Source organism: Podarcis raffonei, chromosome 6 (genome assembly GCF_027172205.1).
Source record: "Podarcis raffonei isolate rPodRaf1 chromosome 6, rPodRaf1.pri, whole genome shotgun sequence".
NCBI lineage: Eukaryota > Metazoa > Chordata > Lepidosauria > Squamata > Lacertidae > Podarcis > Podarcis raffonei.
In genome coordinates this window covers 38,918,088-38,938,509 of record NC_070607.1, presented here as the reverse complement: position 1 = coordinate 38,938,509, position 20,422 = coordinate 38,918,088, and the positions used below count along the sequence as shown (strand labels likewise).

Below are 20,422 nucleotides of genomic sequence, written 5' to 3'. Positions count from 1 at the left end.
CAGAGAGCCAGCTGAAGCAAGGCGGCAGGAGCACAGAGCCCTGCTTTGATCCCTGCTGCCGCCTTTGAAAACAGCTGGCAAGACAGAGTGGAAATGCAACTGTGAACAAGGGGAGGAGGCTGGGGGAAGAGGGTAAGCCAAGAGCCATGAATGGCCAGGATGGGCTGGAAGGAAGCAGGTCCACCAAAACTCAGACCTTGTGCTCCAAGCTGGTCCCTTTTGTGTTTCATATGTAAAGATCACACTTTGCTTACACCAGTGTTTCCCAAACTTGGGGGGGGGGAGGGCTTGGACTACAATTCCCATCATCCCTGACCTCTGGTCCTGCTATCTAGGGATTATGGGAGTTGTAGTCCAAAAACAGCTGGAGACCCAAGTTTGGGGAAACTGGCCTACATCAAGGACTACTTCGTTTCCCCTTTCAAACTTTTTGTTCTCCCCCACCCTGCTGGAAAGGGACCCGGCGGACAGTCTCCTGGGGCGGTGGGTCTCCAAAGCGCTGCTTGGGACCGTTTGAGGAAGGGTCTCTCCGGAGACAAACCCGCTGCTACCACGCTGCAGGTGCTTGACCGCTTCCCGGCTGTCTGGCCACTTTGCTTTGCCTTCCGAGTCATCACTCCCAGCCCCGGCACTTATTCAACCCGGTAGGGACCTCTGCAGGTTTGCACTCGCCAACTTCCATAAGCCCAGCACAGCCCTCGCTGCCTAGGAGAGGATGGCAAAGTCACAGACATAGTGTGTAAGTGTCAAGATGGAAGGGACCATAGCTGTCAACTTTCCCCTTTTCTTGCGAGGAATCCTATTCGGAATTAGGGAATTTCCCTTAAAAAAAGGGAAAAGTTGACCGCTATGGAAGGGACCCGGAAGCTCATCTAGTCTAACCCCCTGCAATGCAGAAATCAAAGCGATTTTCCTTCCAAAAAGCCAACCTGAAGTTAAACAATTAGGATTATATGCCATTAAAATGTCGTTTCGGGCGAGGTGTGCTCGGAACGGCTGTCCCCAAGGTCTATCCGTAGTTGTCCCCGGCCGCAGCCCTTTAAAAACAGGACTAGGTGACTCCGGGTGCTCTTGCTTCTTTTGGTCCTCCTTGCTTTTTATTTCAGGGGAAATAGTGCGAATCCGGTTAGTTTTAGGATCAGGAGCAGCAAGATCAGGAACAAGTCCCATTGAATCCAGTGGGTCTGACTACTGATCAAACCTTCGTGGGATCGTAACTGCTGGCTTCAACGTTAAGCCTTGGGGTCAGAGGGGGGAGAGACAGGAGAAAAATAACGGGGAGGGGCCAGACCCGCCCAAGCATATCCTAATAGCCCAGGTTAATTAGTCTGGGATAACGGCCACGCCCACTTCTTTTTACGCATAACCAGAAGCGCGTTTTAGAATCCCAACTCACCCACGAAGGACCGAGCTCGAAAAGCGTGGGAAGGGATGGGTGGACTGGCCTGTGGTTTTAGCATATTTTAGGCTCCTGAGTGCGAGCTGGACAGCTAAGGCGGAGTGACTAATAAATGATCCTGACCAGAATCCCAAACGAGGAGGCATTAATCCTGGATAGAGTTAAAATAAAGTCACACGGGGACATGGGTCTTCACATACACACACACACACACACACACACACACACACACACACACACATGCAGTGGCGCCATCATGGCAGGACTTTGGAGCAGAAATCTGGGGCAGAATAAGCAAGGAGGACCCCCACCTTTTGAAGGGAAACAATACGCCTCGCCAGCTAAACAGAGGACGGGGCTTTAAAAGTACCGCATTCAATCCAGGGTCTAAAATTACCAACTGCACCAACTGGAAGGAAGAAAGAAAGAAAACTTCTCTCTTTAAAAAAATAATAAATCTAATACACTTGAAAGAAAATGCTGACAACTTTACGACGCTAGAAGAAAAAACGCTATGAATCCTGCAACGTATGGGAAAGAGAACCTAAAGAACTATGAAGACATTGGCCTTCCTCCAGTTCAGAAGAAAGTTGCGTTGGGAGCCACTGGAATATCTATCTATCTATCTATCATCTATCTATCTATCTATCTATCTATCTAATCATCTATCTATCTATCTATCTATCTATCAGCTATCTATCTATCATCAATAGTAACAGCAGGTGTGCTTGGCATTCCCACAATGCCCGGGCCTTCCAACGAAATCGTTTTGCGCGCGAGGCTCTCCTCTTCCTGTCCTGCAAGGAAGCGAAGTTCTCCTGGCAACCGAACCGAACCTTCTGAAGTGGCGGCGGGGCTGCCGGGTGGAGCGCGTTTCCCTGCGGCGGCGAGGACGCTTGCCTCCGGTGCTGCCTCCTGGTAGTAGGACAGAGAAAAACAGCCACGCGTGAGATGCACAGCCACGGATTTCCCTCTTTCAGTAGTATAACCCGATACGATTTCCCGGGAGAAATAGGAAGGGAGGGGCGGGGAAAGTGAAGTTTTGCCACCCTCGTTTCCAAAACTGAAAGTTGCTTTCTGTTTTTTGTTTGTTTTGTTTGCAGGAATCGGATCCTGCCTCCCAGAACGGTTTCTGTGTACAGGATCGCAGAAACAACCTATCTGGCACTGCCCAGATTTTTATGCTCGAAAGGTTTTTTTTATTTTGTTTTTTTAGTTATGTACAAAGAAACCACCCTCCAAGCTCATCCCCTCCCATTGTGTTAAAGGGGGTCCGCCGCGCATCTTCTGCCTAAGTTAGCCTTGCAATTCTTGCAAGCAAAGGAATTGGAGGAACCGTGAGCGTTTCGGAAAAGAAAACGCTGCTTGCCAACCTATTGAATTCTTCCTTTCTTTTCAGAGGTAGCCAAGCAGTTTCTTGAACCCAGCATCTACCAGGCTAAATCGTGATTTCTCTCCCCCCCCCCAAAAAAGTGAAGTCTACAACGCGCAGGGGGGGAAACTCACCTGCCTAAACGCCATCCGTCCTCACAAACAGCACCCATAGTGACCAGGTAGTGACGTTTTACAATCCTCGCCTTGAAGAAGGGAATTTTTTTTTAGGAATCAGGCCCTGTCATTTCAATAGGATTGCAGAACCGACCCTATACAAGGCGTGCAAAACTGGGAAATAACCCACCCCTTGAAGTCTCTTTTTTTAATCGCGGTGATGCCACGTGGATAAGGTCTCGCTTTTATAACATAACATTTAAGGGCGCCTTCGGTTCTGTAGTCACAATTACTAATCCTGATTTAAAACCTCCAGTTCTCCCATAAACACCCATGGAAAGGGGAGGAATTAAATCCCAGCTTTCTTAACACCGTAAAGCTGGGTCGTGGTGGTGGCTTACAGGAGACAAGAATTCGGTGCAAGAGCTTCCCGCTACGATTAGTCTCCTTCGATGTATTGCTACTATTGCCTTGCGTAAAATTTTGCCACCCTACTTCGTTTGGAAGCGGTTGCCGTGGAAAAGCTATGGGCCGCCTTTCCCCGGCAGTGAATTTAGGGCTCTGGGTGTTGGTCTAAAGAATTAATCAATCAGCCTAAATTTAAACAAGGGGAATGGGGTCACTCTAAAAATAACCCAGCAGCTGCCCCTAATCCTTAACCTCCTCTTAACCGGGGAGAAAACAGGTTCTCCAAAGTTTAGCTCCAAAATAAAAGGAGGAGGGGTGCGGATCAATGCGCACAGCCGTGAACTCGGTTGGACAGGCTCCCGGGGAGGAAATGGAGGGTCGCTCGCCACCTCGCCCACCTGCTCGCTTGGGGGCTTTCAGAAAAACCCAGCTTGAAATGGAGCAGCTCGGAAGGAGGGTTTGAAAGTGCTCGTTTTGGATACCCAGCTCCCTTGGGTGTCATAGAAATCAAATGGGCATCGACTTTCCGAGCAAGTGTTATGTTTAGGATCCCGGGGTAGGAGGTTCAGCGAGAAGCATTAACATCACGATCCCGAGCGTGTCTGCCCAAGAGGTTAGTCCCATTGAAGTTCAAGGTATATGATTCCAAGTCAAGGGCTGCAGGATGGAATCTAAGCGCAGAATATCGAGACGAGGATTTGGTATCGACCTGACCTTATTCAGAGTGCTTAGCTGAGCAGAGGAATGGGACTGTCCGAGATAGTGCGCGGGGCGGGGAGGGGAGAGAAATAGACCAAGAAGGTCAAAATAAATAAAAGCCTGACCTTACCCCCCCCCAATGGACGAGCCGTTTCATTAAATGGCACAAACGCGGGGAGGGTTTTAGGGATATGGAGCCGTCGACGGTTAGGGACTAGAAACTTGAACCTCGCTCTTCTGGCTGCGTTCGCCCCAACCTGCTCTAGTACAGTGGTACCTCAGGTTACATACGCTTCAGGTTACATACGCTTCAGGTTACAGACTCCGCTAACCCAGAAATAGTGCTTCAGGTTAAGAACTTTGCTTCAGGATGAGAACAGAAATCGTGCTCAGGTGGCGCGGCGGCAGCAGGAGGCCCCATTAGCTAAAGTGGTGCTTCAGGTTGAGAACGGACCTCCGGAACGAATTAAGTACTTAACCCGAGGCACCACTGTACTTTAAACTGGAAGGGGGGGGAGGTCGCACCGCCTATTAAAAGAAAGGGGGAGAGGAACAGCCCTCCACATAGAAAAACTAGCATATCAAGGATCAAGCGATCTTTGTGTCCTTCTTGACACATACGTACTGGTCTTCTCTTTTTTTCGATGCGGATCAGGCCAGCCCCGATCTTCAGCCTGACTGAGAGGGCCGGACAGGGGTTTAAAACCTCGCCCTGAAGCCGTGGTGAGCTTTCAGTCCCGCCTTAGGGGACGCCCGACCTGGAAGAGTGATGATGGAAGATCTCTAATCCGTTTACAAATCTAGAGTAATTATAATTAACGAATTATCATAATAATCATTATTGTGTATTTGTAGAGAGGCTTTAATCTTGGAAGCATTTTGCGTACATTATCTTGTTAGTTAGTCTTACAGCAGCAGCAACCCTGCAAAGTAGGCCCGGTATTATTATCGTCTTCATGTCGCAGGCGGTGGAGACTGAGAGGTTTTTCCACCTCCCTAACGCCCTCGCCTGAGCTCACGGCAAAGGCGTAATTGGAATCCGGGACTTCTAGACCAGTAATGTCAAGCGCGCTTATTAGGGGTTAAACTCCGTTGAAGAATGGGGTTTATTATTTCTGTGTAGTCATGAACGGGATTGTAATGTCAGCCTCTGACATTAGTGTGCCAGGCACACTTGCCCTGAGGTAAGCTTACTTACGAGTAAAGGTGTCCGGGTTTGCGCTGCTGTGCTGCATTCCTAAGCATCTTAAGAGTGTCTGCGCAGAAGCAAGACCTGTTGAATTCAGTGGCGGCTACTCCCAGGTAAGTAGGGTTAGGATTGTAGCCTTGGTCCCTAAAACAGCGATCCTGTACCTGGGAAGTAAACCCCACTGAAACACAATGAATTTACATACATAAGATTACTCTGGGAGGACCTGTTTGTGGTTGGAGACCAGGGCTTGCATCCCGGCTCAAGCCATGAAGCACACGGGGTGACCTCAGCCTGACCGACCTCACGGTGTTGTCACAAGGCAGTGAAACCCTGTAAGTCGCCTTGAGCTCCTCGGAGGAAAGGCGGAATACAAACGCAACAAACAAATACGCGGGAGTATGCTCCGCCAGCCACAAAATAGGACCAGGAATGGAAAGAAGCTTCTCTAAGCCTCGCTGTTGAGAACACCGCAAGGGGCACTATCCTGGTTTTTTTGTTAGCATCTCTGGCGGTGCCACAAACGCTTAGCCATCTCATTTCTGCTATAACTAAGTCTGGGAGGGTCAGATAACCCGGACTACGAGAAAGAGAGAGAAAATAACCTTTTCAAAGCCATGCAGGGGACTTGGCGGCTGAAGGAGGTGGCTGAATTTGAACCTGGGACTGACTTCCAGTCAGTTTGAGGGTTAACATCAGGGGACAAGTTCAAGGCTGCACCCATCTCTGGTAGATGGAGGGACGACGACGACGACACACAGACAAAACCCTTTTCAAAACAGATATATATATTTGCCCATCTCCATCTTTCCTCCCTGGTCGTTGCGCGTTTGGTTGGGTTTCAGATGTTTGTTTGTGTTTCCGCGGTTACCTGCTTCTTGAGTGTTGTCCTGGCCGGCTTTCCCGCGTGTGTGAAAGGGGGCTTTGTAAAACGGGACAGATAAAAATGAGCCACAGCATATTGTTTGACAGAGTGATCCAGGATGATGAAGCGCCTTCTCCGAGGGAGGGGGCGCGGGCGTCGCGAAAATGGAGAATCCCTAAAAAACAGACCGAAGCGCTCCTTTCCTTTCTTCGCTTTGTGACCGGAGGGGATCTGCGGGGAAAGAGAGAGAGAGAGGAGTCGGCGCAGGATCACGTCCAAGCCGCTCCTTTCAAAAGGGGAAGTCATTTGTTTTGTTATCGAGACAGCTCTGGCCTGGGATTCTCCTGCGTCCTCCTATCTCTCTCTCTCTCTCTCTCCTTCCCCTCCCCTTTTTCCTGACGGCGGATGAAAAGAACAATTTTCGAGAGAAAGGCCCGTTTTGATTAAATCTGACATGCTGCTGATAACTCCATGCTAATGTGAAATAATTAACATAATAGCCATAATTAAAAGCACGCTAACAATGCCATAAATTTATCACACAATTTTACTAGCTTTCTGCCCTTAACTGCTCTCTCATCGTTAATTAAACGTGTTGCCTTTTGCAGAATGGATGTTTGTACATTTCCAGGACAAATATATCCACTTTTGGAAACAGGACGCGCTCTTTTGGTTTTTGCTTCTTTTTTATTTATTTTTTGCTTTTTCGTGAATTTGCTTTTATTATTAATATTATTATCTTGCTTCTATGGAACCTTATCTATCTATCATCTATGAATGAATGAAAGAGAGAGAGAGGTGTTGAGATGAAAGTGGTGTTCCCTTTTGTTCTAAAACCTGCTTATGGTTGGGGCCACACCAGGTTGTGGCTGCAGGGAGAGGTGGACGGAGGAGCCTCGCTTGGATCCAGACGCGCTTTCTAGGGGCGCCTCCATCACCTCCTCTCCCAGCCCGCTCCGGCCTTGCAGGAAACCTGGGGAAAGTGGCGTCAAAAACACACTCCAAGGGGGTTCACAAGAGGCGATTCCCCGCCGCCTCCCGCGCTCCAAATCCGGGCCACTTCCGACGCAGCCACCAAAGATTTCAGCCCAGAACAGAATGTCTGGTCCTTTCCAATTTCTACTCTCAATTTCCCCCCCATCTCCGATTGGTCGACATGCTTCTTTGGAAACAAATGGAAATATGTGTCCATTTTATTTTAAAGTACCCCCCTCTTCTGTTTTCCTTGCCTTTATTTTTAAAAGCCCAGTAGGTACATCCTTCTTACAAACCCCACCAGCCACCCGATAATGCAGGTCAGGGATGTATATACCTAATTAATGAAAGTAATTGGGTTAAGGAGAGGAAAGAGGACACCTTGGGTCCCTCCTTTCCCTTAAAAAGATTAGAGAGAGGATCTGAGTCCAGCGTGGCGATTTGCTCTAGCCGCCGCCCCCCCCCCCCCCGCCACCTCCCGTCCCACCTGGTCTCCGGATTCATCTTCAACTCGCTTCCCCGGCCAGATACTCTCTCGCTTTGGTCGCATTAGAAGCGAAGGGGACGGGAATTAATTTCTCCTCTCCATCATAAGTTGCTCCTCTCTCTTCTCCACCCCCCCACCCCACCCGCAACCTCGGCTCCCGGCTTTGATGCTGCTTATGTCTCTATCTGACTCCTTATCGATCTAGGCTGTACAGTTTCCTTGCCTCTCGTTGCTAAATCTTTTGTGTGCGTATATATCACATGCACACAACCTCTTCTACTTCTGGTAGCTCAAGTAAGGTCAACAGCTCTTCTTCACCCAACCGCAATATATATGGTAGAAAGATATAGATAGATAGATGATAGATAGATAGATAGATAGATAGATAGATAGATGATAGATAGATGATAGATAGATGATAGATAGAAGATAGATAGATAGATAGATAGATAGATAGATAGATAGATAGATAGATAGATATAGAGGGGCTGGGGCAGCCACCCTAAACACTTCCAAATTGGGCGCCTCTCGGTACCCTCCCCACACACCTCCTGTGAAAGTTTGCTTATTATTATAAAAGGATTTCTCTCCCCACCCCCGCCACTCCCTCCCTGGCTCTCGCCCCCTCCTGCCCGCCCGACATCCCAGCTCAGCTTAGCGCTGATGATTGAAGACGTGTGGGTTTTAAGAGCAAACTTCAATTAGGCTTAAAACAGGATTTACTTAACACCCGAGCACTGTCAGATGGACTGGCCCGTTGCAGAGGCGCTTTCTCGACGGTGACCTTCCTTTTTCTCTGCTACCCTCCCCACACACCTCAAACCCCCCTCCCCCCATATCACCCATTTCCACCCACTCCACCCAATATATTTGGACGCAGCCTTATTGGGGTAGCGGGGTTGGGGTGCTGTTTTAGGGTTCTGCTTTCTAAAGCAACGCTTTTCATTTCCCCCCATTTATTTTATTTTATTGTATTGTCATGCTGGACAAGGAGGGCAAGACAGCCCCCAACGTGCCACCATATTCAGAGTGACCCGTAGTCCGGATGACAAATCCTTTCCACTCCGCCTCCCCCCCCCCGGCAAACCCCACAGTCATTTGATGGAAATGAATGGCAAAAGGAGATTGGGACGACAGCGGCCAGCCTTCCCGCTCAGAGCTCCCTTCAACGCCAAAGGGAGACCCAAACTTTCTGTCCAAAAGGGGGGTTTATCTTTTCTTTTCTTCCCTCCCCCGCTCCTTCTCCTCCTCTCTGCGCCTTCTCTCCCCCCCCCCCCGCATCAGATGGTAACACTGATTGAACAAGAGATTAGCACAATAGATCTCTAATCGAGGGGAAACGTTTCTTTTCACGCTAAGCACCGTAATTAATGGTATGAATCAATTAATTTGACTTTTACTGTGTCGAAAGGGAAAAAAGCGCAACAAATGAAAGCTAGGCTTTTAGCGTGGGTCAGGGCGCATTTTGTTTTGTTCTGTTCTCCCTCCCCGTTTACATTTCCCTGAGAGATTTCGGGAAGAGAGGATCTCTCTCTCGGAGATCTCCAGCTCAGAGAGGTCATCCAGACTCTGGGCAGAGCTCAGCCAAAGGGACAACTTTTATTTTAAAGACCCCAGGAAGAAGGAGGACTAAAAGGACGACGAGGAGATCCTACTTAGGAGTTCATTATTCCTTTCTTTAAAAGGAATCCTGTTGTGTGGATCGCAGATGCTATAAAATAAATGAGCTAACTCCAATTCCTCGCAGAAACAAGGAAGAGTTTATGGACCGGATTGACAACATTAAAACTGGGATCATTTGAAGGAAATATTTTTTAAAAAAAAAACACGCACCAAAAAACCGGAAATCAATAGAAACGACTGTCATCCTCACCAAAAGAAAAGGGATATGCGGAATTGGGCGAAGCACGGCGGATTTTCACGCGCACCCCCCCTTATGGATTTCCCCCAAGCAAGCATCTCATTACCTCGCCGCCCTGATCAGCACTTCAGCGAAAAGATAACATTTCTCCACTGTTTTTGATCGATACTTAGAAATACACTAACGTCAGTCCTTTTCCCCACCGCGACCCAGAGAGCAAGTTCGTACTTGAGTTCTCTTTATTAAAAAGAAGGAGTAAAAGCACGTGATGAGGGCTTGTGGGCTGGGTGCTGGCTTATTTCAGAGGAGATTTTCCTTTACAGAAATTGGGGGGAAGCGATTTGCGGGGGGGGGGGGAACAAAAATAATGATAAAATAAAATAAACCCAGACGCAAAGAAGGACCCTGAAGCATAGCTGTCAACTTTCCCCTTTTCTTGCGAGGAATCTTATTCGGAATAAGGGAATTTCCCTTAAAAAAAGGGAAACGTTGACAGCTATGCCCTGCAGCTCGGCTTCTTTTTACCTCCGTGTTCATTTAGCAGATCAAGTTACGCTGAAAGAGAGAGAGAGAGAGAGAGAGAGAGAGAGAGAGAGAGAGAGAGAGAGAGAGACCCCTTCTAGGCGGCCCAGGAGCAGCCCCACCTCCCCGCAAGCCAAGGGCCCAGCAGTTTCGAAAACTTCGGATTGCCCCAGTTTCCCGAATAGGTGAAACAGCGAACGCCTATCCCCTCTCGTGTGAACAAACAATTCAGAGGCAACATACACACGGAAAATTAGATTTACTCCTATGGCTCCCCCCCCCACTCTCCCCTCCCCGGTTTCTTTGGGTTTGGTGGAGGAGGGAGGACGGAATAAATCAATCATGTATTTTCCCAGTGCCACGCGCGTAATATTCGCCCCTCGATCTCTTTATTCCCCAGTTTAGTTCCCCATCGCGACACCCTCACCGTAGCAGCTTCCCCGTGTCCTTACAAAGACTGACCCACATTTTATAGGCTAACCTGGATGACAGATATTGCGCTGGAAGAAGTAACGCCACTGAGATATACACACACACACACACACACACACATGTATGTATGTATGTATGTATGTATATTGCTGGGGTGGAAATCGTTTGGTTTGTCTGCAAAATAACATTCATATACATTTTGTATATATTCATATACAATACTGTATGCATATAGCTATAACTATATAGCTATAGTTATCTATCATCTATATATCTATATCCATCTATCTATCTATCTATCTATCTATCTATCTATCTATATCTATCATCTATCATCTATCTCTATCATGTATCTAAATTAAATCTGTGTCTGTATATCGCCTTCTGGTTATTTGGAACTGTTTGAAGGCTATCCTTTCCCCCCTCATCCAATTCCCCTTTTTTGTGACGGTTGTTGGTGTTTGTTATCCACATCGCCTCCCAAATCACAGGCGATTATTGCAACAATACACAGGATGAACAAACACAAAACAAAGCCACCCACGGAGCGGGCTGTTTCCTACCTAAACCCGAAGTTATTGCTCTCCATTGACATCGCTGACACAAGAAAAGGAAATAGGAATTTGCAACAAACTTTGACGACTCCCTCCTCTCCCCTCCCCCCCAGCTTCTCTGCTTCCTTGGGAGAAACACCACCTTGAACGGAGCTGAATGGAGCTTTTTCATTCGCACACAGCTCCCCCCCCCCCGCTACCCCATTTCCTACTTTTGCATATGCTAACGCGCCATCCTTTCTACTTCGTTAGCACCTCGGCAAAATAATACCAGTCACAACAAAGACACCAGCTAAAGATTTCTGCATTTACATTTTCTTTTTTCTTTTTTTGTGGTTCGGGTTTTTGTTTTTGTTTGTTGTTGTTATTTTACGTCTTTTTTGTTTTATTCCTTCTCTGCAACTGACCTAATAGATTAATCAATAGCTATTTTCTTATCTTCGGCTCCCAGCAGATGCTGCCGTTGTTTGGGAAGCTGGGGGAGGAAGGGAAGAAAAAACAAAAACAATGGTGGGGGTGTGATTTTCACAGACCAAAAGTAGTTCTGGTGGTGGCTGTTGGTGTGTGTGTGCGTGCGCGTGTTCTCAAAATAAATTAAAATAAATTAATAAACCAGGGGCTGGTCCTTGGTCCTGGCCATGATCCCTTCAGAATTTGATCCCGGCCCTTTTAGCACAGCTGGAGACTCCCCCCCCCCCCTTTTGTTATCTGACATTATCTTATTTACTTTGACAGAAAGAGCATGGAGTTTTTAAAAGAGCAACTCCTCCGCCTTTCGCAAAATTTCAGCCTTTTGATTTTTTATTCTATTGACAGATGCGTAGATAGAATAATTTGAGCCATCCTTTCGTTCCCAACAGAAGAAAGTTGCCGGACGAGATAGTTAAAATGAAGGCAGAGCAAAGAGGGGGCTTGTGAGGGTCTCTGTGTGTTTTTCACGTGGCAAAGGTGCTTTCTCTTTCTTTCTTTCTTTCTTTCTTTCTTTCTTTCTTTCTTTCTTTCTCTCTCTCTCTCTCTCTCTCTCTCTCTCTCGCTCTCTCCTCACCCTGCCACCCCCAGAGCCTCCCTGAAGGGGCTGCACTGATAACTCGGCTGCGACCAACAGGGCGCGAGAGCCGCTGTTGTCCCTTTGTTGACAATTCCGCGCAACAACTTGAGTTTTGCCTGGCTTGCCAGCGGGGCTGCACTGACGTCAGGGAACCACGTGGCCCCGCCTCCTAGTATATCTTGCACGGGGAAAGTAATCTATCAGGCGAGCCTTTTTCAAAAGGGACTTTCAAAGTGGCCAACGAGTTCCTCCTCACGCCCGTCGCTTCCCCCGCCCTCCTTCCTTCTCTCTCTCTCTTGGCTGCAAAGACACCACCTTCCCCCCCCGCAACACCACTAGCCTAAACCTTTAGAGGGAGGGGGCAAGAAAAGAAGGAGGGAGAGGGCAGGAAAAAGAGAGGGTGAAAGATCCTAAAAAGAGAGAGGTGGAGAGGAAAGGAGGTGTCTATTGAAAAGTAGGGGGGTTATAGTCAAAGCCTGGAGCCGTGGCTGGAGCTTCCCAGCCCCGCGATGGGGAGAGCGGCTCGACAGGGATCTAACCTGCAGCGCCGGCGGCACTTCCGATGACTTGCGAGCAACAGCAGCAGCAGCAGATCGCGCGATCCCTCCGGCCGGGGACAGCCTCGCTGCCCGGGCGCTCCGATGCGCGCTCTCCCGCCGCCTGCAGAGACGATTCCCCGACGAGGAAGAACCCCTGAAGTGATCCCAGCCGGGAAGAGGAGCCAGGCGAGGAGTTGGAGCGGAGAGCAGCTTCAGCCGCCTTCCTCCTCCCCCTCCCACCCGACGCCCCCCCCTCCCCACCGTCCTCGCCTCCTCCTCTTCCTCGCCGCCGCCCCGTCGCTGCTGCCGTCGCTGTCCTTTACGGAGGGGCTGGTGGGGGAGTCCCTCGCCGCCGCCGCTGCTACCAGCACTATCCTGATCCTTGATCGGAGAGAAAGAGGGAGACCCGGCTGAGAGATCGCTCCGAGAGGACTTGGAGCTGTTCCCAGATGCCTGCCCGGGGAGAAGAAGGCGCCGAGGCCGGCAGCTAGAAGAGGAGGAAGAAGAGGAGGAGGAAGAAGGGGGGGAGGAGCAGGAGGGAGGGGGGAGCCTCTTCCTCTGCCAGCTCCGCTACCTGTTGGAGACGGATCTTCGAAGGAGGGGGACTGGATTGGCTCCCGGGTGCCTGGCTGGCCCCCACCCTTCCTCGTTTTGTTTTGTTGCTTTTTAAAAAAAATAGTAGTATTACCCGCGATATTATTATTATTATTAATCCCCGCTCTCCGTCTCCCGCCACCCTCCCGCCAGCGGTGATGACCCTGTCCGGCAGCCTGAGCTCCAGCGACATGTCCGGCCAGGCGGTGCTGACGGCCGAAGATGTGGACATCGACGTGGTGGGCGAGGGAGACGACGGCCTGGAGGAGAGAGGCTGCGGCGGCGGCGGCGGAGGGGCCAGCGACGGCGAGACCGGCTGCAGCCCCAGCGCCCTGGCCACGTCGTCGGGCTTGCCAGTCCAGCTGGCCCTCGACGAGGCGGCCGCTGCAGAGCTGCTGCTGGCCAAAGAGGCAGCGGAGACTACGACCAGCGGCAGCAGCAGCGGCGGCAGCCCCGTGGAGGAGAAGCTGGCCGGCGAGGAGGGAGCGCCGTCGGGGGGAGCGCCGTCGGGGGCCGCGGCCGCTGCTGCTGCTGCCTCCAGCGGCGGCAAGCCCAAGAGCAGCTTGGTGAAGCCTCCGTACTCGTACATCGCCCTCATCACCATGGCCATCCTGCAGAGCCCGCAGAAGAAGCTGACGCTGAGCGGCATCTGCGAGTTCATCAGCAACCGCTTCCCCTACTACCGGGAGAAGTTCCCCGCCTGGCAGAACTCCATCCGACACAACCTGTCGCTCAACGACTGCTTCGTCAAGATCCCCCGCGAGCCGGGCAACCCGGGCAAGGGCAACTACTGGACGCTGGACCCGCAGTCCGAGGACATGTTCGACAACGGCTCCTTCCTGCGCCGGAGGAAGCGCTTCAAGCGCCACCAGCAGGAGCAGCTGCGCGAACAGACGGCGCTCATGATGCACAGCTTCGGCGCGTACAGCCTGGCCGCCGCCGCCGCCTCGGCCGCCGCCGCCGCCGGGCCCTACGGCAGAGCCTACGGCCTGCCCCACGGCGCCTACCCGCACCCGGCCGCGGCCCTCCAGTACCCCTACATCCCCCCCGTCGGGCCCATGCTGCCTCCCGCCGTGCCGCTGCTGCCGTCCAGCGAGCTCAGCCGGAAAGCCTTCAACTCCCAGCTCAGCCCCAGCCTGCAGATCCAGCTCAGCGGACTCAGCGCCGCCGGATCCGCAGCCGCCGCCGCTGCAGCCGCCGCCGCAGCCGCCGCAGCCTCGTCGGGGGTGAAAGCCGAGCCCAGCAGTCGGCCGTCGTTCAGCATCGAGAACATCATCGGCTGCGTCGGCGGGCCGGCCGCTACGTCGTCGGCCGCCAGCGCGCAGACTTTCCTGCGGCCGCCGGTCACCGTCCAGTCGGGCCTCCTGGCGCACCAGCCGCTCTCGCTGGCGCGGAGCACGGCGGCCATCGCGCCTATCCTCAGCGTGCCCACGAACATTATCTCGGGACAGTTCTTGCAGCCCGCCGCCTCTGCCGCGCCGGTGCAGGCGAAGTGGCCGGCGCAGTAGGCTCGACGGGGCCCCCGCGGGATGCTTCCCCTCTCGCGCTCCTGTTCTTAGGGCGGCTCTTGGGTTTTTTTATAATAAGAAACGGCCGTAAAGATTTTCTACCCGACGTCTCCGGAGAGAGCAGAGACTCCGACGAAGAACGGAACGCGGCAAAGTCCGCGGACTTCTTGGGACTCCAGTCGCTGGTTCCTGGACGGCGCCCTCTTGGAAGCCAAACCGTTGCACGGACGCTTCTCCAGCGCTTAAAAACTCTCGCGCTCCCCCTCACACTTACAAAAAGGAATGCTGAGTCTGTCTGTGCAGGTAAAAAAAAGCCTAACGCTCAAAAAACCCACGGCAAAGTATTTGTACATATTTGTATTCGGGCGAAAGCGGGAGGCAAAAGACTGTCTTCCCTTTTGCGGTTTTTATTTTTTTAAAAGGAGCCACATTTGGGAGGGAAATAAAGGAAACACACGCGCGCAAGCAAAGGATTGGGAGCCCCGAACTTTCACTTTTGTTGAAGGTTCTTATTCTCCTCAGTCGTTTCCTTCGGCAGGGGAAAAATAAGCCCGAACACACACCTGAATAATGAGGGGAGGCATTTTGATTTTGGATAGGAGGAAAATAAAAGAACAAAAAGAAATCGAGCAAAAAATGAAATAGGGGAATTCCCCTATCGTTCTATTATAGAAGTCTGTTTATATATGAATGAATATATGTATTCTAAATGTTATCCCTTCGTGTTGTACACAGCTTTGTAAATAAATTTTTAAAACGGTGCTTTTGGTTGTTGACTTCCTACTGATGGGAGCGTGTGAAATCACTCGAGGCAGAGGGGATGCCGTGGAAAAACAATTTCGCGGCTTCAGGTAGGAAGTCGAGGCCCTCAGGTGGGAGAAGAGTCAGTTTAAATCGCTGGGATTCGCTTCCCCGCAAAGGTGGGCATTCCGGTGCCTTAAAACGGAATAGGCGAAGGGTAGCTATCACAGATTCCACGAAAAATATCGCCCTTAACATTTTTAAAATAATGATGATGATGATGGAAAACATATAAAGACAACTTCCCATTTAAATACCTGCAAAATTACGCAGCGCGAGTTTTAATTTCGCAAAGGATCTTATTTACAGATTTTAAGGTCTCAGGTTACTGAAACTGCCTTCGTTAATAAAGCAAGCTGGACCAGGGTTGTTCGCTGACGCCAAATTGTTTCACGGTGGTGATGGTAAAAGGACAACACCCCCCTCCCCCCACAAAGCTATAGGAGAGGAAATCGAATTAAATGCGGAATCAGCATTAACAAAAATTAAATTAAGTTTTCCATTCTCATCCAATAACCGGATAACTTTAATTCTCCGCCAAGTTTCCTTTTCCTTACCCAAATAATGCATTTCCTCCCGCTTTTACAGCAGAGGAAAAGGCGCCAGGCTTCTCACCTGCTCGACTCTGAAGGTGTGGGTCGCTTTGTGCGATGTCTGGGAATACTGGGGTTTAACTCCAGGCTTTTGAACTGAAGGCTTGGAACGGTTTTTGTTTTTTTCTCCCTTCCTGAAATAGAAACAAAGGTATAGGGCACAACCCAGAATCACTCACCTTTGTGAATGAAAGCTCCTCTTTTAACAAGCAGCTACGCGGTGAGGTTGCGGCGCGATGGAAAAAAGAAGGTGTGCGTTACAAACAGATCATCGACGAAAAAAAAGTGTATTGAAGCAGGAAATCGTGCCTTTTTGCTGTGTCCGATCGGGTAAAGACGTCTCTATAGCTTATTCCTATATATCAGTAGCCTTGTAGATAGAGATCTGAGGCTAGAGAAATGGGGATATTTGGGGTCATATTTTAAGTCACGGAAGGGCCTGGCGAGGAGGTGGAGAGGGGAGCCATTTGACTCAATGGGCGCCTTTCTCCTTGACTTTCTGAGAATGTAGATCCCACCCTATGGCGTGATATAACCATTTTGGAGCGAATTTGTTTGCATTCTGAAAGAAAGGAGACAACCGAAAGCTTCAAAGGGTAGGAAATATGGGTATGGCGCGCGCGCGGGTGTCTATCTGATATCTCTATGTATTATATATATATATATATACATGGCAGTGGAAGTGCAAATGACCCCTCTCTCTTTAGAACAAAACATGCGCTTTGTCAGTTGAGGGAAGACGAGGATTTCGTTCTGCTCTGTCCCTGGTCAGGAACGGGCCTTGCTCAGTTTCCTTTAGCGCAGGCAAGAGGCTGGATACTGGCCTAGATGCGCCTTTAAGGAGGGCTGCTGTCCTTGCCTGGTGCACAATTTGTTTTCCAGATAAACCATAAATATTATTCCACCCTAAGTAAACATTTAGACCTCGGGATATGTGGACGAAAATAAAGTAAGCTGCCTGGTGACGGGGGGGCGGCGGGGAGGAGGCGGAGAGCGAGTGCTTGAACTTTATAAATAAGGACCTGCTAATCATTTGACACTCCGAGGCAAACAGGCAGCTCATCCAAGCGGGCGATTAGGTATCAGCCGCTTTTTCAAGCAGGTCCCTACATGGAAGCACCGTGTGTGTGTGTGTGTGTGTGTGTGTGTCCGTCGGGCCGCCGTGGCCTCCCATTTTCGCTCCCTTCTGCCCCCCCTTACCAAAATCTCTCTCTCTCTTCCCTTTTAAAAAATCTCTCTGCTTGTCTGTCTGTCTCTCTCTCTTTTCCTTTTATTTATTTTTTCTTCCAAGGCCAGAGAAATGGATTTAACTTGCTCGCTGCGCTGCTGCCTCTCCTCCTGCTGCCGCTATAAAAGTCACAAGTTGTTTCACAGTTGTGTCTGGCTAATCGGTTTTTACACAAACAGCAAATGGTCCGTGGGTTGTGCAAAACCCCGGTCTATATTTAGCTGATACCCCTGGGAAAAGAGGAAGGGGGCTCTTCTTGAATTCACGGGCCGGCTCGCCGTTGTTGCTGAGCCAGGCCTTCGCCATGACATTGGATAACAGAGGGCTCATTCCAGCCCTGATCCTTTGTTACTTATAAAATTACTCCCTTCATATTTCCGCGCATAGCTCCAATACCTCGCGGCCCTTGCGGAGGGCAGGGTGTGTGTGTGTGTGTGTGTGTGTGTGTGTGTGTGTGTGCTGAGGGTCACCAGAAACCTTTTGGTTTAAAGTGGAATAAGGTCCACGCAACACACCCAAAGGCGTCCCCGGGCATCATCTGGAGGTAGAAGAGAAGGAGGGAGGGCAAGGGAAAGAGAGCCGTCAACTTTCTGCCCAATTGGCTCCGCTTGACAGAAAGGAAGGGGGGGGGAGAGGAAAACCTCGAGACTTTTCTGCTTGGACCTGTTTTTTTGTCTCGTAGCGTGCAAGAGAATATATAGGGCATGATAATCTGGAAGGACATTGCCGCTTGGGTAGCAGGGACCAAGGTGTAGAGTTAGGGGAATTTCCAGTTTCAACAGGAATTATAGTATTCTCTCTGTTTTTCTCCTTCTGCGTGTATCAGAGCAGCTCCTTGATTCGAGCAGGAAGGATCGGGGATCCAGATCGAGGCGCTTCTCCTTCTTAAGGGGATCCCTGCTCTCTGACCAGCTCAGAGGTGGATCCTTTGAGTTAAATTGAATCCTTCTCCATGGCGTTAGGTTGTGTCCAAGCGGCTGGGAATAGTTAAGAGCTGGGTATTTGCATTCGCAAACCTAAAACCCCCCAACGGCTGGTGCCTGTGATGAAGGCCACAGGAAAGCGTATTTGGAATTATTAGCGTTAGGCATAAGGAGCTGTGGAGAGAGAGAGAGAGAGAGAGAGAGAGAGAGAGAGAGAGAGAGAGAGAGAAGGGAAGAGGGCGGCCATTGATGTTAACGCCAGGAATCCGGGGAGAAAAAGTCCGAAGAAGAGGCAGGCAGGTGAAGCTGGACTCTGGAAGGATGACAACCTTGTAGTGGCAGAGTGACGCCTCTAGGGGGCTTTTGTCGTGAGCAGAGTTCTCCTGCTCTCTTGGATCGTTGCCTTCCAGCCTCCAGGCCCATTGAATGAAAACTGGGACAGAAAGAGGCGCGCCTCATTTTATCCTTGAATCTTGGGTTGGGGCGTCGTCATATCATGGCAAGAGGAGGAAGAGAACTTTTCGTTTTAGGGGCTAAACTGGAAGAGAATCCCTGGGAAAGCCACGAGAAGATGACTATCGTTGTGATAATTCAGAGATGGTCATCCTTACGCGGCTTAATGGGGAGATGTGCAAGACGCGGGAGGAGGCGGATATAGTGGGGCAGGTGCTCGGATATATAGGCAGGCGAGAGAAAGGCGGGAGGGGAATTCTGGGGAACAGATAATCGATCTCGAATGCTAGGCATTGATTTCGCAGAATATATGTCCGTTTGCCTTCTGACCCTTCTGAAGCGTCAGTCAATGTGAACAGGGACGTCATATTTTTCAGGATAGACACCTGGGTGTTTGTGTTTCATCTGGTTTGAATTGGGGAAGGAATGTTAGGTGAGTAGATGCATCTCGGTACACCCCCCCCCCCAAAAAAAGTGCTGTGGAAGAGTAGTAGTCACAACAAAAACAACCCAATTCTGCTCTTTTCGTTGGTTGCTGCAGTACAGTAAGCGCGGGTGTAGGGGGCGATAGAGATAGTAGTATCTTGGTCACGTTTCGGACCCCATTCCCAGGACCTGCCCCTTCCTTCCTGCCCAGAACTATGGCGGCAAAAGAGAAGGCAAATTCCTCCCAATTCCAGCAGGGCCACCAGCCCCCTAACAAAAATCCTGGCTATGCCCATGCCACGATCCAAATTCTCAGAACACCAGAATTTTTCATTTTCTTGTCTTTCCATTTTCTCTTCTCTGCCATCCTCCAGACACCCAACTGTTCAACTAAAACAAACGCCTGTTTTAACCAGACATGACACTCTGTCCTCTGGAGCATTTTCAAAGTAACAAGATAATGGGTGGTGTTCAACTAAGTCTTACTCAGATCAGACCAACTGAAATTTATGGACCTAACTTAGGCAGGTTCATTAATTTCAATGGGATTGCTCTGAGTAAGACTTAGTTGAACACTACCCTTTTAGTTGTTATTATTATTATTATTATTATTATTATTATTATTATTATTATTATTATTGTTACATATATCCCCCTTTTCCATGAAGAATCATCTTGCTAACAATAAAATCCAAACAGATAATAAGTCAGCAACATCCCAATAACTCTCACAGTAAAGTCAGACCCAGTTAAATAAAACAATTATAGCAAGGATGCAGATTAACCATAGAGCGTTGAAGAAAAACACATCACTTCACTGGCAAAACATCTGTTTAGATAATATGGGGTTTACCTGTCGAAAAGTCGGGAGACTTCATCAGGAGAAGGGAATCCTTCAGGTAGCCTGTTCCCAAGCAATTTAGGGTTTTGTACATTATAACGAATGGTGGTGGGGGGAGGTTTGGCTGGGCCAACAGTTGGTGACGGATTGTATATTAGTCATTTCTCCCTTTTGGATTCTCCCGTGCTGAAGCTGAAAGACCTTACCTGGTGGTTCAGCAACTGAAGTAAAGAGACATTAGGATGAGGCTTCTTTGGAGAACTTGGAATTTTTGGAAAGAGGCTATTGCTGCCCCCACCTGTACAAACTTTGGGACAAATGGATGGGAAAAGCTATGGCACTTTTCATAGAGTCCATGCCACCCAAGAACACACACCTCAGCTCTTAGTAGGTACTGTATATGGAAAGCAAAATGTCATTGCTGCCCTACATCTCTAGGGTTAATCCCCAGGGGCAGCTGGTGTGTGGAGGAATTTGTATATAGAGACCCATAGAATCGTGTGTGTATGCATGTTGGGGGTTGGGAATCAATACCATGTTCTTGCTAATAATAATTAGGACAGGGGCATCTCCACCCCCATCGTTCAGC

General features: G+C 49.7%; 2 protein-coding genes across 2 annotated transcripts in view; both read left to right on the top strand.

Annotated features, from left to right (window-relative positions):
- ALG6 (ALG6 alpha-1,3-glucosyltransferase) overlaps window positions 1-20,422 on the top strand; it is a 181,869-nt gene that overhangs the window by 122,528 nt on the left and 38,919 nt on the right. The window lies entirely within an intron of this gene.
- On the top strand, window positions 12,707-14,669 carry FOXD3 (forkhead box D3). The gene has a single exon (XM_053392197.1). The coding sequence runs from the start codon at window positions 13,219-13,221 to the stop codon at window positions 14,566-14,568; it is 1,350 nt and encodes a 449-aa protein (XP_053248172.1). The 5' UTR covers window positions 12,707-13,218; the 3' UTR covers window positions 14,569-14,669.